Raw genomic sequence first — 14,591 nt, forward strand, 5'->3', positions numbered from 1 at the left:
AGATGAAAATTCTGCTTTAATACTGCTACACAATTAATGTGAAAACAAGGAAGGCCACCACTCATCTGTAAATGTCAGTGGCAGAAATATTTGCTGTATCTTGCAGGTGTGTTTTTTCAATGAAACTAGTGTTATGTAATTAGTGTGTTTTTTTGTCAAGTCAGCAGCCTTGAATTATAAGGAGCTGAAGTTCCTCCCTAATAAAAAAAGATCCAAAACAATCTATAAGAAGTATTCTTGATTATGATTGCCACTTTTTTCAATCTATCTGACATCACAGCAAAACAGAGGCACTCAGCCTTTACAATTGTGGGAATAAATATCTGTGGAACCCATCATGTCTTTTCCTGCCTCCTTTCTTAGATGGAATTCTCACAAACTGTCTTAATTCTATCACACTCTTTTTAAACATGTTCATTTGATCAAGAAAGATTCTTCAGAAATTTTTCAAAAAATTTTCTCCCAGAATCAGTTCTGCAGTTGTCTGTCAATCCCTTTCTATGATCCTATTCTACTTTGAAAACAGAAGTAGACTGTCTAATTTGCCTGTTTTGCTGATTGTGGAGAATGACCTTTTGGCTTCAGGAATAGGATATTAGAGCTATATTTTGCTTTTAAATGAATTATTAATACCCAACAAATGCTTTTAACCTAATATGTATCACTGCTTTGTAACTGGAAGTTAAATGTAAAAATGCAAAAAATTTAAAAAAAATCATCCTGTCTTCCAAACAGCCAAGTGACATATAGAGAATGACAGATCAATATACTTATATATATACTTCCTTCCCCCACACACAGATGAAGCAACTCCAAAATATTGCATGGTTAAAGTTCAGATTTTTATTGACAAACTTTGCTTGGATAATCTATCTCTTTGCCTCAGAAGCTAGAGATGAAAATGCTGGCAAAGAAGTTAGTAATGTACTTTGTGTTACTTTTTCTTGAAGCTAGGATTTCTAGATCACTAGAGGTATGCAGCTAAAATTCCATTCTGTAGTCAGAATACACTGAATATTCTAATAAAATTTTGGCAAGTTCTTTACTGAAGCCATGAGGTCTGCAGCTTGCCATGTGAATAAACTGACCCTTTATATCTGATAAGCACTGTGATTGAAACAATGAAACAGCTGTCCTGGGAATGCAGCATTAGAGAGAAATACCATATTTAACACAAGTAAATCTCCACCCTTACTATTACTCCAGGGGCAGAGAAGGAGGAGTTCCCTTTTATCAGTTCTGAACTGATATAGGGCAGAGGTTTCAGAGCACATAATTTGTCTTTCATTTGTTTTATTCTCTTGTTCTCCTTTCAATGTAACTGCTCTGGCTACTTACATTAATGGTGTAACTCTTTTTGGGTTTTATTAGAAACTGTAAGAAATATATAAATATCTCTGCTTTTTTTGGTGTAGGGATATGAACTGCTCTTGAAAATGTCATATCTTGTTCTAATATTTATGAAAGTTATATGAAGACATATGAAAAAATTTAGGATCTGAACAATCATTACATGTCAATCCATTTAATAGTAATCTCAGAAACTCTGTAACACTCACTTCCTTCTTTGCAATTGTACTGATAATTGTGTTTGTGCACTATATTTCCAGAATACAATATTTTTGGAATAAATTACCTATGTGGGAGGCAAAGATAAATAATGCATTTTTATCAAAGTATGAAAATATTTCTACCTGTTTTTTTCCCCCTGATTTTATCTCCATCCAACAATTTTGCTCATAAACTCTCTAGTCTTTGCTAGCTGTAAGCAAGTCCTCGAGATATACACAGAAAGAACAGAGTTATCATTGTTCTGCTTGCCTGAATAGTCCATTGATAGTGGTGAATGTGTTATTTGTGTTGAAATCTGTTGAATGTAGAAAATATTATTTTATATCATGGAATTTTAACATACTTTTTAATTTACAGGGGAAAAGGTATTTTTATTAAAATTGAAACTTTGACACGGCTAATATATAGCTATCTTTATTTTCAATCAATTCCAGCATAAATAAAAATGCATTCATGCATGGTACTAATTAAAGGGTAGTTTTATGGTAATGTTTAAATAAAAAAATCAAACCACTTCCAAAACTTCTGCAGACAGATTTCATTGAGTAAACCTAAAACAAAAGAGAGGAATGCTGAATATGAAAAGTATCTTTTTTTCGCTTTTGTTGTAGAAAATGTGCTCGGCTTTATGTAGTGTGAGACCTGATGTGGTAGGTGGTATTGCACCTATATGGAAAAAATTGATTTAAGAATTATTTTTAATAACATTATAGGGCAATCTTTCTTTTTCCTTTTACTAAAGCACTCACTGCAGCAACAGGCAGGTACCAGCATGTCAGCAAACAGAACTGGCACTCAGGGCTCCCTTTGGCTGTGCTTGGCTCAGCTCTGTCTGTGCTCCTGCCAAAGACAGGATTCAGTCTTACTGCACTTGTTCATTGTCTCCTTCTGGGCCAGATTTTAAAGGTGTGCACATGGTTCCATTTTTGAGGGGTTTGGGCAAAGACACTGAAGGGATGTGATGTCTGGACCTTTTTGCTGGTTTGTTTCTTAAGAACCTTCATGTTTATAATAATAACACATTTAGGAATATCATCCTGAATATAAGACTGAGAAAAAGGTAATAAATGTAGGGGACAACCATCCCCTCACCCCCCCAAACATATGGACCCTTTTCTTTCTTTATATTAATGCTTCTATTTGCGTGTGATATACATTTGACAGGGTGTTGACAGCCTCAGATCTGAGCTGCTGATTTTATGTTATTTCTTCTCTTTATGGAGGAACAGATCTTCATATCCATATGCCTTTTATGTTTCAAAGGAAAATCTCAAAAAGAGCTTGATTAAAATGCATAAATTTTATACATTCACTTATGATACTCCCTTGCTAAAATTTTATATATTTAAATAAATTAGCAGAAAAAAGGGCACTAATTTCCATTTAAAATTTGGTGATAATGGAGCCACTTAAGAGATTAGCAAGTTTTATTTGCCCTCTAATTGTAAATGCAAACAACACTTCCTTCAAAAATTGAATATAACATCTATTAGTTCAAATATTTAGGTAGAGTGTTCACTATTAGCATCCTTCCCTATAACATTTCAACATATTATTGTGGTATGAAGAACAATAACAAAATTTTCTATGCCTTTTCTTTTTCTCTATGAATTAATCATTTAAAGATTGGGCCATTAAACATGTAATAAAGATGGACATCTGTTTTATGAATAGTTGGTTACTGGCATATCCAGGCATTATCCAGTCATGAATCATTTATCTTTGAATTAATGTTACAGAAGGACTTTAAGAAAAATATATCCAACCAAATAGTATTTTATAATGATTATTCTTGGGCTTATCTTTAACACTCAAGTGACATAAATCCAGATGTGCTGGCAAGGCCTATAAGAAAGTAAATTTATATATTAAAAGTAAGATAATCGTGCTACCTTAATGCACATATAATATTGCCTTCCAAAAATATTATGAAGCTGAATTACTAATTCATTAAAAATATTTAGCTCCCACCTAGTTTAACAAGGTTGGAAAGAAAATCTTGGTTCTGAAAATCTCGGAGGGGTCTGCTACCACTTTATTGGCAAGCTAAATTGTATAATTTAAATGATTCTATACATTTCCTTTTTTTTTTCCTGTTAACTCAAATGCAGCAGAAAAATTAAAGTGTGACCTAAATTGAGAGTTACACTGGAAAACGTGCATTCATTTCTTGTCCTAAGGGAGACACTAGTGTCATAAGAAGAAGGGTCCTTTGAATGTCTTAAAGAGAGCAACCAAATGAAAAAAATAATTTAATTTAGTGTTCAGATGAATCACAATCCTGCCCCAGCGAAATGCAGTTCTCCTACTCAAATGAATCAGTTTCACAAGTGTTGGATACTTTAAATTCTATTCCTTCATAGAAATTATTTATGTTTAAAAATATTATACAGTGTGACAGCTAGTTAGCCCATGACATACAATGAATATTAACTAATGAGAGATGTCAGTGGACTAATGTGAAAGATTTAACATGGTAGGACATCTAACAAAATTAGCAATAATATGTGCGTGGGGAAATTCTAACATGAAGAAAATCGGTGTCATGGCACAGCTTATTTGAAGTTTTGGTGAGACATTGAAAATAGTTGTTATATTGGTATAGTTGTTTATTACCAGCTTCCTTTGCTAAGTATCAGGGATACACAGATAGCAGAAAATGGTTTCCTCTTATACAGTTTTTAAAAATAAAATAAATCCTGAAATCCAGGTAACTATTAATTATAAGTGGATTCCACCTGGGTTTTGTTTAAGTCTGTCATGATGTAAATATCTCTGCTGGATAGCAGTAATTCCTGAAATGGCTATTTTCCTTCCAGTTGCTAAAATAAAACTAAGTGCGTTTCAGAATTAATTTTCTGGGTTGGGTGGGGTTTTTTGCTTGGTTTTCGTTTGGTGTTTCTTAGTTTGGGCATGATTTTCTTTTTCTGGCTTGATTACTGATCTCAGTATAATTTAAAGGAGTTTCTTAAAAAGATAAGAAGTCTATTTTAATACTGCTTTATATATATTGAAATTATTTTTAGCTGATATGCATTAATTGCACTTTTTATTCTTCTTTGATTTCTTACATCCAGATGAGTACATCAGCTTTTAAATTTAAGTTTGCTTGGAATTTATTTACTAGTGTCAGTAAAAACCAAGGAATTATGTCAAGTCATCTTGTTGTGCATTTTTACACTCCTGTACAATTGCTCATTACAGCTAGCTAGAAGTCACTTATTTATTTCAGCATATCATTAAATTTAAAGTATTACTTATTAATAGAGACATAAGGATTTCTAGAAAACAGGAATTAGGTGTGCAACTCATTCTTACTATAGGGAACAGGCATCATAATACTTCACATTTAATATGTTGCCTTACTACTATTGCTGGTCTATTTGTTTTGATTTCTGTTTGATGAAGATTCCTGCCTAAAAATGCAAACTCACAGGTCAATTTACTGATTTTTAAGTGAATTTTTTTAATAAACTACATCAATCAAAGTTTTAGTTATTATAGAAGTCACTAAATAAATCCTACAGGAAATAATGTTTGGGTGAGCAATTGTACTTAAATTATAGGAAGGGTTTTTTAGGAATTACAAGAATACAATTATCAATGGTGTTTTAAAGCAACTAGATTTTTAGGGAAATTTCCTGAGAATTATTAGAATATTGTCCAACATATTTAGTATTCTGATAGATGGAAAAGAAAAACACTTGAAGAAAAATAAATAATAAAAATGTGGTACTATGATTTACATATAGATTACAATACTCTTTCAACTTACAGAAGCAGTTGTAAATTTATTTCCTAGTCACCTTTTACTTCACAGTTATATTTTAACCTGTCTTCACAGGATGAAAAGCCACCCTAGGTTTATTTAGGAGGCTGAAGTTGGGGATATATGACATTTTGCATTGCCACCTCAGACTTGAGGCAGATACACATTATAGTTGCTGATGGGTTGTGATCAGCATTACAATACTGACAGTGAAAGAGAAAACACAGAGATCTAAAAAACCTGAGCTGATATGGCACCTCTGCCCCCTTCTGCTGTTATATAAAAAAGGAATTGACATATTTTAAACTGCATTTGAGAATTCACCACCCCTGAGTCAGCTTAAGTCAAGAGAGGCAAATAGTATATCTAAATAGTACTTCAGCTTGACTGGCAATAGGTCTCCCTTGACAGAGCTGTTCTTCCTCTTAATGCAGATGTACAGAATTGTTTTGTAGGTAAAAGATGTCTTCTTTTCTTTCTTCATGACTGTAAAACTCCTTTTTTTTACAGATCTATGATGGCAAAGACAACACTGCTCACCTGCTGGGAGCATACACTGGAGCATCATTAAGAGGCCTGACACTAAGTAGCACTTCAAATCATTTATGGTTGGAATTTAACTCGGACATAGAGGGCACTGATGAAGGTTTTCAGCTTGTGTACACCAGTAAGTATTTGAGAAAACAGTAGGAATAGATTTAAAGGAATTTAAAGGAATGAAAATTTTCACTCATAAGATGAAAATGCAGTTAAATGACAATTATGGAAGAAATTGACAGCAAATCACACATCAAAATAATATACATTCATTGCTGTACCCAAAAAACCCTAAACACATAGCATACTGAAATTCGGCTTTGATATTTAATCTGGTACATAAATCACTGTCGTTTTTCTAGAGGGGTACTTTTCAGTTTTAGAAAGCATAAATAAAAACAGGGTAACTTTCAGATAATTATTTTAGGACATAAAAGTATTAAAGTATATGAGTAGTAATTTAAAAAATGCAACCAAAAAGCATTGCTTCATGAAGATAAGTCATAAGTGAAGGAAATTCTCCTTCTTAAAACTCATCTCTGACAATTACTTTGCTTTTGTTTCTGAGCTTGGATTATTGTTTAGAATAATCCAATTTGGAACCAAAATGATAAAGAAAGTTTCCTAACAAAAACCTATTTACACTATAAAGATGAGGAGAAGAAAAATTGTTTCTGATCTCTGGCTTAGAGGGTATATGGAAGAAGTTATATACATCCACTTTGCCAAGTGTCAGTTTCTGAAAATTGTAGCACATGACTATTGACATGTAGTGTATATGATTTTTTAGTGTATAATTTTTTCATCATCACTGAATTATTATGCAGAGCTATTTTTTATCAAGCAGGATAGTGTTATAAGGTAATTCTGCAACATAGCTATCAACATGGGTTTTTTTGTCCTTGTGCTCAAATCATTCATTTTTCACCTGTTCAAAAATTGTTCATTGAGAAGCTCAACATAATGTTTTTAAAACCAATTTTAATAAAAATTGCATAATTCTTGCAGAATGAAAGGAAAATATTTCAGGATAGTAAAAGAGTATGTAATTATTTTTCAGATGAAAGTTGCATAATTATATTCTGTAACAGCATGTGATAGAACAGGACTCTAACCTATGATTAAAATAGGACTGTGTCACTATGTAAGTGTCAAGGAATTTAATTTTTCTTATTTATATAGGTACAACCAGCACTTGAACCTTATCAATAACATTTCTGTTTTTTGAGACATTTATATTAGAGTACACTTTCCTAGCCTGAAGAATTCTTAGCCTGAACAGTGATGAATCTTCTTTTGTTGCTGTTGGTAGAATTGGAAATAAAAATTAAATCCAGAAGAAGGCCACAGAGATGATCAGAGGCCTGGAGCACCTCTCCTATGAAGAAAGGCTGAGACATTTGAGGCTTTTCAGCCTGGAATATAGAAGGCTCTTATAGGACCTTCAGCCTAAAGAGAGCCTACAAAAAAGATGGAGAGGGACTCTTTACAAGGACAGGTGATAACAGGACAAGGGGTCCTGGCCTTAAACTGAAAGAGGGCACATTTAGACTGGATATAGGAAGAGCTGGGTCTGAGCTTTGTCTGGGTGGATCCATAACCAGGAGACAAGGTGCAGAGCTCCCAGTCAGAGCAGCAGCCTTTGCTCAGAGGAGAGCTCACCATTCTGCCTTGAGGCTCAGGTGGGATCTCACCCTTGAGCTGTGCAGGTGGTCAAAAACCAGTGCTCCTTTGCTGAGTTAGGAGGAGTTCAAGTCCCTCTACTGGGCCAGTGGAAGCTTCACCCTTCAAAGAGGTGTTCTCCCTGTGTGCTGCCCCACACACACTGCCCCACCATGCCCTGGCTGAGGCACCTCCGCCTGCTCTGGTCACACACAGTTAGGGCAGCAAAAATGCTGCTGGTTCCCAGGGTTAGGCAATGGAGTTACATGTTCACCCTCAAAAGGGAGGTGGTCAATTAAAAAATTGACTTTTGTTCTGTGTCTGTAAGAGGGCTGTCCAGAAATGAGGGCATGTCAGTGATCAAGGCAGATTTGAACTTTTCACAGTGTAGTCAGAAGTTTTCTTACGACACAGGAAATTCTAACTGGTCAATAAATGTCCAGACCAGAATTATCAAAAATGGTTCTTCCTCTGGGACTCTCTTTAAAGTGTTTCAGAGCTTCTGCAGCACACACTATATGAAGAAACAATAGTTTAGGAAAAGGAACTTTTCCGTGAGAAAAGTTCAGCTCAGAGGTTGTAGAGGCTGAGACATATTTGGCCGAGCATGAAATGAGCTGAAGGAAAAGCCAGAAAGATACAGATTTTTATATACTTTTTTTTTTCCTTCCCTTTACCTGAGCAGCTTTATCCAACATCTACAATGAATTTACAATTATTTTGCCTGTAAAATAAAATAGAGAAATTTTTTTCAATGAAGAGTAGTAATGCAGCATCTGAGGAGAGATTGTGAAAGGCTACCAACTGTTGACCAGATGGATAGATGCTGAGTGAATGATTTGTTGAACAAAGCAGCCATGAAAACCCCTTCATTTCCTCCCATATTACCTATGCATAGGAATAGCATTCTGATACAAAGGCTCTTTTTTTTTTTGCCTACACACACTCTAAGACACATGATATTGGTAAAATTATTTGGTTTTGAACAAAGTGAGATTTCAAGTTGCTTCTCAGTTAATAACAGAAAACTTGATTTCAAATAGAAATTTTTTCTGCCAAATTGCAGTTTGTGTTTCCCCACGAGTTAGTATACCTCACTGTTTCCATGTAATGCACTGTTACTTTTTTTCTTCTTCCTTTACATCTCTTAAGTCTCAAAAATGTCCAAGTCATTTGGCTTGAATTCTTTATATCATCATTATCATTAGGATAGGGATTGATGAAAATAGCAGTTTTTCTTTGGTTCCACAGGTGCTATTGTGCTGCTATTGTTATTATGCAAAATAATGAGAAATCTGCTTTAAAGTTTTGTTTATGAGCCTTTAAATGTCTATTCACAAGTAAGTGGACAGTCCATGTAGCTGCTTGTTTATAATAGATCATAAAATTTTAAAACTTATTGATAATGGTTACAGATATTTTCTGTCCTTAATTGAACTCTTAGGAAAATTGAATTTATGACACAGTGTGGTCGTGCTCTAAGAATAGTGTATAGGCAGTTATCCTACTTAGACTGCTTACAGAGAAGAAATCCTAAAGATGTTGTTATATGCAGTTTGAAAATGACTGATTTCCATTGAAAAGCAGAAAAATCTGAATGTCATTATTGTATTTATCTGTTTGATTCTGTAAATACAACATTTTATTCCTCGCACAGGTTTTGAACTGTCACACTGTGAGGACCCTGGTGTGCCACAGTTTGGATATAAAATCAGTGACCAAGGTCATTTTGCTGGAAGTACTATAATTTATGGATGCAATCCAGGTTACACACTCCATGGAAGTAGCCTTCTAAAATGTATGACTGGGGAAAGAAGGGCATGGGACTATCCTTTACCATCATGCATTGGTATTACACTCTTCTATCTTTTTATTGCTTTACTTATTTTTTTGAATGCAAGAATGAAAAAAGAATTGTAAGGATTGTTAGATATATGTAAAATCTGATGTGTATGATCTGATATGTGTACAAATATATTTACACAGGCATTTTATACTTCTCTCTGCATGCATCTCATCTAAGTTTATCTAAGCAGTATTGCCTTAATAGCTTAAAAAAAGATAGTAATACTTAAACATTTGTGCATACTGAAAGTCCTAATACATGCAAATCTAGTTAATGCCAGCAAATCAATAGAAAAAGTTTAATCAGAAAGTCATTGTAAAACTAGGGTTTTTTTTACTTATATATAAATATCAATAAACTAGAAAAATCTCATATATTTATACGAAATAGATAAAACAAGATATGAAGAGATATAAAGTTATTTTGCATTTTTGTCCCTCCTGTTTCTTTACAATATTACTATAATTTCATAAGTTTTGCAGCTACCTACAGGATCAATTATTCCCTTAGGAAAGTGAAAAGAAGACAAGACTTAAATATTATAGTAGCTTTCTTTTTCATCTTCATTTAGAGGAAGCTGGGAATGAGTAAGTAGGTGAACCAAGGGGTGAAATGCAGTCCTTATATGCTGTTTTACAGTGTTACAGAATATGATCAGTTTAATTGTGTAACCTGTTCAAAAAAAGAGTATAAATGTGTAAATTGATTGCTCAGAGGATTAGCTGTAAGATCATTCCATAATGTTGTTTTTTATTAGCTGAATGTGGGGGACGGTTTAAAGGAGAGTCATCAGGAAGGATTTTGTCTCCTGGTTATCCTTTTCCCTATGACAACAATCTGCGTTGCATGTGGGTGATTGAAGTAGACCCAGGAAATATTGTCAGGTACTGAAAATGGCTCTTAACATTTTAACAATTTTTTTTTTTTACTCTAATAACCAAATGTTGCCTCTAGAATGGAGGGGAAAAAAAAAGGGATTTTGGGCTTAAATCTTAAGATGCAGATCACTGGTTTTGAGTTGAAATTGTTGATTTTTCAACAAGCATTATCCAAAAAAGACTGAGCTTTACAATTGGTTTTAATTTTGTGAAGTGATGGAGGTAGAGAACTCTCCAGTTAAAGGCTACATTAGAAAAACCCCTGCAAAACAAGAAAACAACACAACCTGCATTTTCACAGTTCTTTTTAGTTAATTTGTTTTGGTGGGAATGTGATAAATAATATTGTCTGAGAAAAACTGAAACTCTTTTCTGAAAAGGTTGTGTAGATACTTATAGATTATTTGAATGGTTCAACTAATATATTACTTTATGGTGGACAAATTCAAATATTCTAAGGTGTTTTTCTTTCAAATTCAATTTAGTATTGGGATTTCATGCATTCAAAGATAAATGTTTGAAACACGATAAAAAATTACCCTTTGAAATTAAATTTCATTTGCTTCTTTCTGTTGTTTAGTTTTGTTGTTAAAGTTGTGTTGTTGAGTAATATTAAAGCTGACAATAAAATGATGTTCTTTCAGCCTCCAATTTCTTGCTTTTGATACTGAGGCATCCCATGACATTCTTCGAGTTTGGGATGGTCCACCTGAGAATGAGATGTTGCTCAAAGAAATTAGTGGCTCCCTTATTCCTGAAGGCATTCACAGCACACTCAACATAGTAACTATCCAGTTTGACACAGATTTTTACATCAGTAAATCTGGATTCGCCATACAGTTTTCAAGTAAGTTGATTAATTTAATTTTTAATTTATTCTATAAGATAGTTCACTCACAGATAAATAATTGTGCTGGAAACACGTGACAACATTTCTGATTTAAGGGAAAGAACTGGCACAGACTTTGTTGTACAGCTATATTTTCATCTTAAAGAAACAAATAAACAAAACCAAAAAAATATCACGTTCTTTGCTAGTTTTGGTTTTCAAGTGCCAGAATGCTTATAATTATGATTAGTGTTTCTCACAAAGGAGGTGATGTAGGCATGTCAAAATCCTCATCCTTTTCTAATCAGTAAGAGTTTCTGCTTTCAGATACATCTGTGGGGAATTTTCATTTCTGTTGTGATTGTATGTGATGAAACAGAAGAGAGCTCCACAGGAACAGCAATGTCCTTCTCCCTTTTGCCTTCCAGTGCTTTATCATCTTATTACAGGCAGCAGGATGACGAATCCAAACAGTTGCCTAACTGTTATTAAATCCCTTTAGACATTTTATTGCTGAAACAGAAGAAGTCATTGAGCCAGGTCCATACTGACCTTCTTTTTCCTCTGGTCAGTGAAATTTATATAAATATATATATATATATATATATATATTATTTTTTTTCTTTTTTCAGGATTAGCAAGATCTAGTCTAATATAATTTTGTGTAGCAGCAGCAACATTTCTAACACGGGTTGACACAGAGACTCTAAATGTTAACACTATTTACCTCATTGTGCTTCCTGAGCTTGGTAGTTGTTTAGCCCTTGTTTTCCCCTACTCTCATTATTTCTATGTGTATGACAAATACATGTATGTGCATACAGTAATTTGAAGGCAGAATGAATTATGTAAATGTGAGCACAAAGTGAAATGTGTTTTATTTGAAGTGAAAGAATGCTTCTGCTCCATATTTTTGAAGCCATGAATAGAGGTTTTAATCCTTCAGCTCCAAGGTATTTTTGGCATTTTACGACCTTAACTCCTTCCAGAGCCTCTTTGAGAGATTCTCACATATGTATTTCCATGGTCTTAAATTTAATTTTGAAGCCAGAGAGGGAGATCATTATACACTGAACTTATTTAGGCAGTCATTTAAGCTGAGTGGAAAAATAGATTGATGCAGAATAAGAATGGAGTTACCAGGAAAAATGGCTAGTACATGGCAGTAAAGTTATAAAACAGCTACTGATGCCCTTGCAGTGATTTATGAGAAAAGAGAGTTTAGAAATTTATCTGAGTGGTTCTTTGTTTCTCCATGCTTTTTGCAGTCTGTTGCATTATAATGACACTTTAAAGAATCCATGAAGTTTTACTGCTTCAGCATTTCTCATTCTCTTGAGTCCAGATTCTCAAAACCAGAGTGATCCTTCTCAAATAGTTGATGTGGCACAGTTTGGGTGTATATTCTCAGTAGAACAGAAGGGTTTTTTGTTTGTTTTTTCCTAAGTTAAGATTTTAAAAGTAATGTGAAAATAGCTACACAACCTGAATAACACTATTGCTCTATGGACATATTATTTCACTAACCAATAATGAAAAATATTCGAGGAGATGAAGGGAAGAGAAGGACAATTCTTTGCAACTCTGTTTCAAGTATCCACATACTTTCTTTGAGTAGCTAATGTCTGAGTGAAACAGATGGTGTCTTCATACTCCAGCTACACTGTAATTAACAAACAGAAAGCTCACACAAGGGAGGTATCTGCTTTTACTTTCCTCTTGCCATTTAATGAAATTGGGTAAGAGTATTTAACTGGATTATCGGCCCTTTTACCTCAAGAGGAATGTTACTCAGTGGCAACAGATACTTTATATTCAAATTCTTTTAAGATTTTGAAGGCTTTACTTTTTTCTCTACTATATTCTTACCCTTTAAACAACAACAAAAAAAAATGTTTCCAAAAATGAGTTAACCTTCCAATTAGTTCCTTTCAGTTTTTTATTTCATGTTATCAATTGTTCTTATACAATTTTGCAACTGTCATTTAATGAGTGAAATTTTTCACCACTGATAATATGGTATAATTTATATTTGACTCCTCTATAAGCAATCCAATATAATCAGAAAAACAATTTTTATCTGGAGATATAAAAGGCAGGTGAGATAGCATCCTTCACCAAATTAAAAGGGGAAGGGTGGAAGAGAAAACCCAAAAAAGCTGAAATGTTTTATAAAAAGTAGAAAGAAAATTATTATTTAATTAGTGCTATGTATTGCAGCATGTAATATCAAAATTGTTTCTTTCTAGGGCTGCCCAAAACAATAATTTAAAACACATGGACGTTGTTATTAATTTTGTAAAATTTAGAGGATGTGAAGGGAAAGGGTTTGACAATGAGATTTTTCTTGCCCATTGTGTCAGTTAGTTTATTTTGTTTCTTTTTGCCAGCTTGCCTATTTTTGCAGAGAAAAAAAAAAAAAAAAAACCACAAAAGGTTATTTGTATCTGAAATAGTAGAAGTATTTTGATGGTTAAACATTCATAATCCTTTCAGTAAGAAAATAATCATGGAATCATCTGGGTTGGAAGGGACCGTAAAGACCATCTAGTTCCAACCCTTCAACCCTCTTGCCATGGGCTGGGACACCTTTCCCTAGACCAGGTTGCTCAGAGCTCCATCCATCCTGGCCTTGAACACTGCCAGCTGTGCCAGCTTCTCTGGGCAGCCTGTTCCAGTGCCTGACTACACTTATAGTAAAGAATTTCTTCCTAATATGTGATATAAACATACTCTGTTTCTGTTTGACCCCTGTCCTGCCACTCCCCGCCTTTGTTAAAAGTCTCTCTCCATGTTCCATGGAGGCTTTCTTCAGGTGCTGGATGTTTACAACCAGGACTCCCTGTAGCCTCCTCTTTTCCAGACAGAACAATCCCAGTTCTCTCAGCCTTTCCCCACAGGGGAGGTGTCTTATCCCTCTAATCATCTTGGTGGCCTCCTCTGGACTCACTCCAGCACCCTGTTCTCCTTTCTGTGCTGGGGACCAAGGAGTTGGACGCAATACTCCAGCTCAGGTCTCACAAGACCAGACTAGAGGGGCAAGAAATTATTTACTTTGTGCTGAACTAAGGAATACTGGGGATTTTTTTATGGCTGGCAAGGATAATTTTTAAAATTTAACACAATTGTACATTACTCTGAGAGGAAGACATAAAAGTGATGAATTTCAGATGAAATAAAGGATTGTTTTTCAGTACTTCCCACCAATTATCCAGGGCTATTGAAAGTGCAGCTTCTTTTATACATCCAATGTAAACAAATAAATAAATTACTTCACATTAGGCAGAGCAGAATTTTGGACTAGTATGTCTTTTGTCTTTAATATGTCTTTATGTCTTTCATTTTTGTGTTGGACCTCTGCAAATGACCACAACAGTGTCTCTTAATTTAAACATTAAAACTTTTCAGTTTCTACAGTCTTCTTTGAGACTACAGTGAAGTAACATGATAGAAAACAGAGCCCACAAATCCTGAAAATCAAAGTAGCAAAAGTTGTAT

At 34.1% G+C, this 14,591-nt stretch overlaps 1 protein-coding gene across 3 annotated transcripts in view; it reads left to right on the plus strand.

Moving 5' to 3' along the window:
- CSMD3 (CUB and Sushi multiple domains 3) overlaps positions 1-14,591 on the plus strand; it is a 578,246-nt gene that overhangs the window by 372,836 nt on the left and 190,819 nt on the right. For all 3 annotated transcript variants that reach the window (XM_056483904.1, XM_056483905.1, XM_056483906.1), the window contains 4 exons: positions 5,852-6,008; positions 9,198-9,389; positions 10,144-10,270; positions 10,909-11,111. In XM_056483904.1, the coding sequence (XP_056339879.1) occupies positions 5,852-6,008; positions 9,198-9,389; positions 10,144-10,270; positions 10,909-11,111 (679 nt within the window). The remainder of the gene's footprint in view (positions 1-5,851; positions 6,009-9,197; positions 9,390-10,143; positions 10,271-10,908; positions 11,112-14,591) is intronic.

This window comes from Oenanthe melanoleuca, chromosome 2, assembly GCF_029582105.1.
Source record: "Oenanthe melanoleuca isolate GR-GAL-2019-014 chromosome 2, OMel1.0, whole genome shotgun sequence".
Taxonomy (NCBI): domain Eukaryota; kingdom Metazoa; phylum Chordata; class Aves; order Passeriformes; family Muscicapidae; genus Oenanthe; species Oenanthe melanoleuca.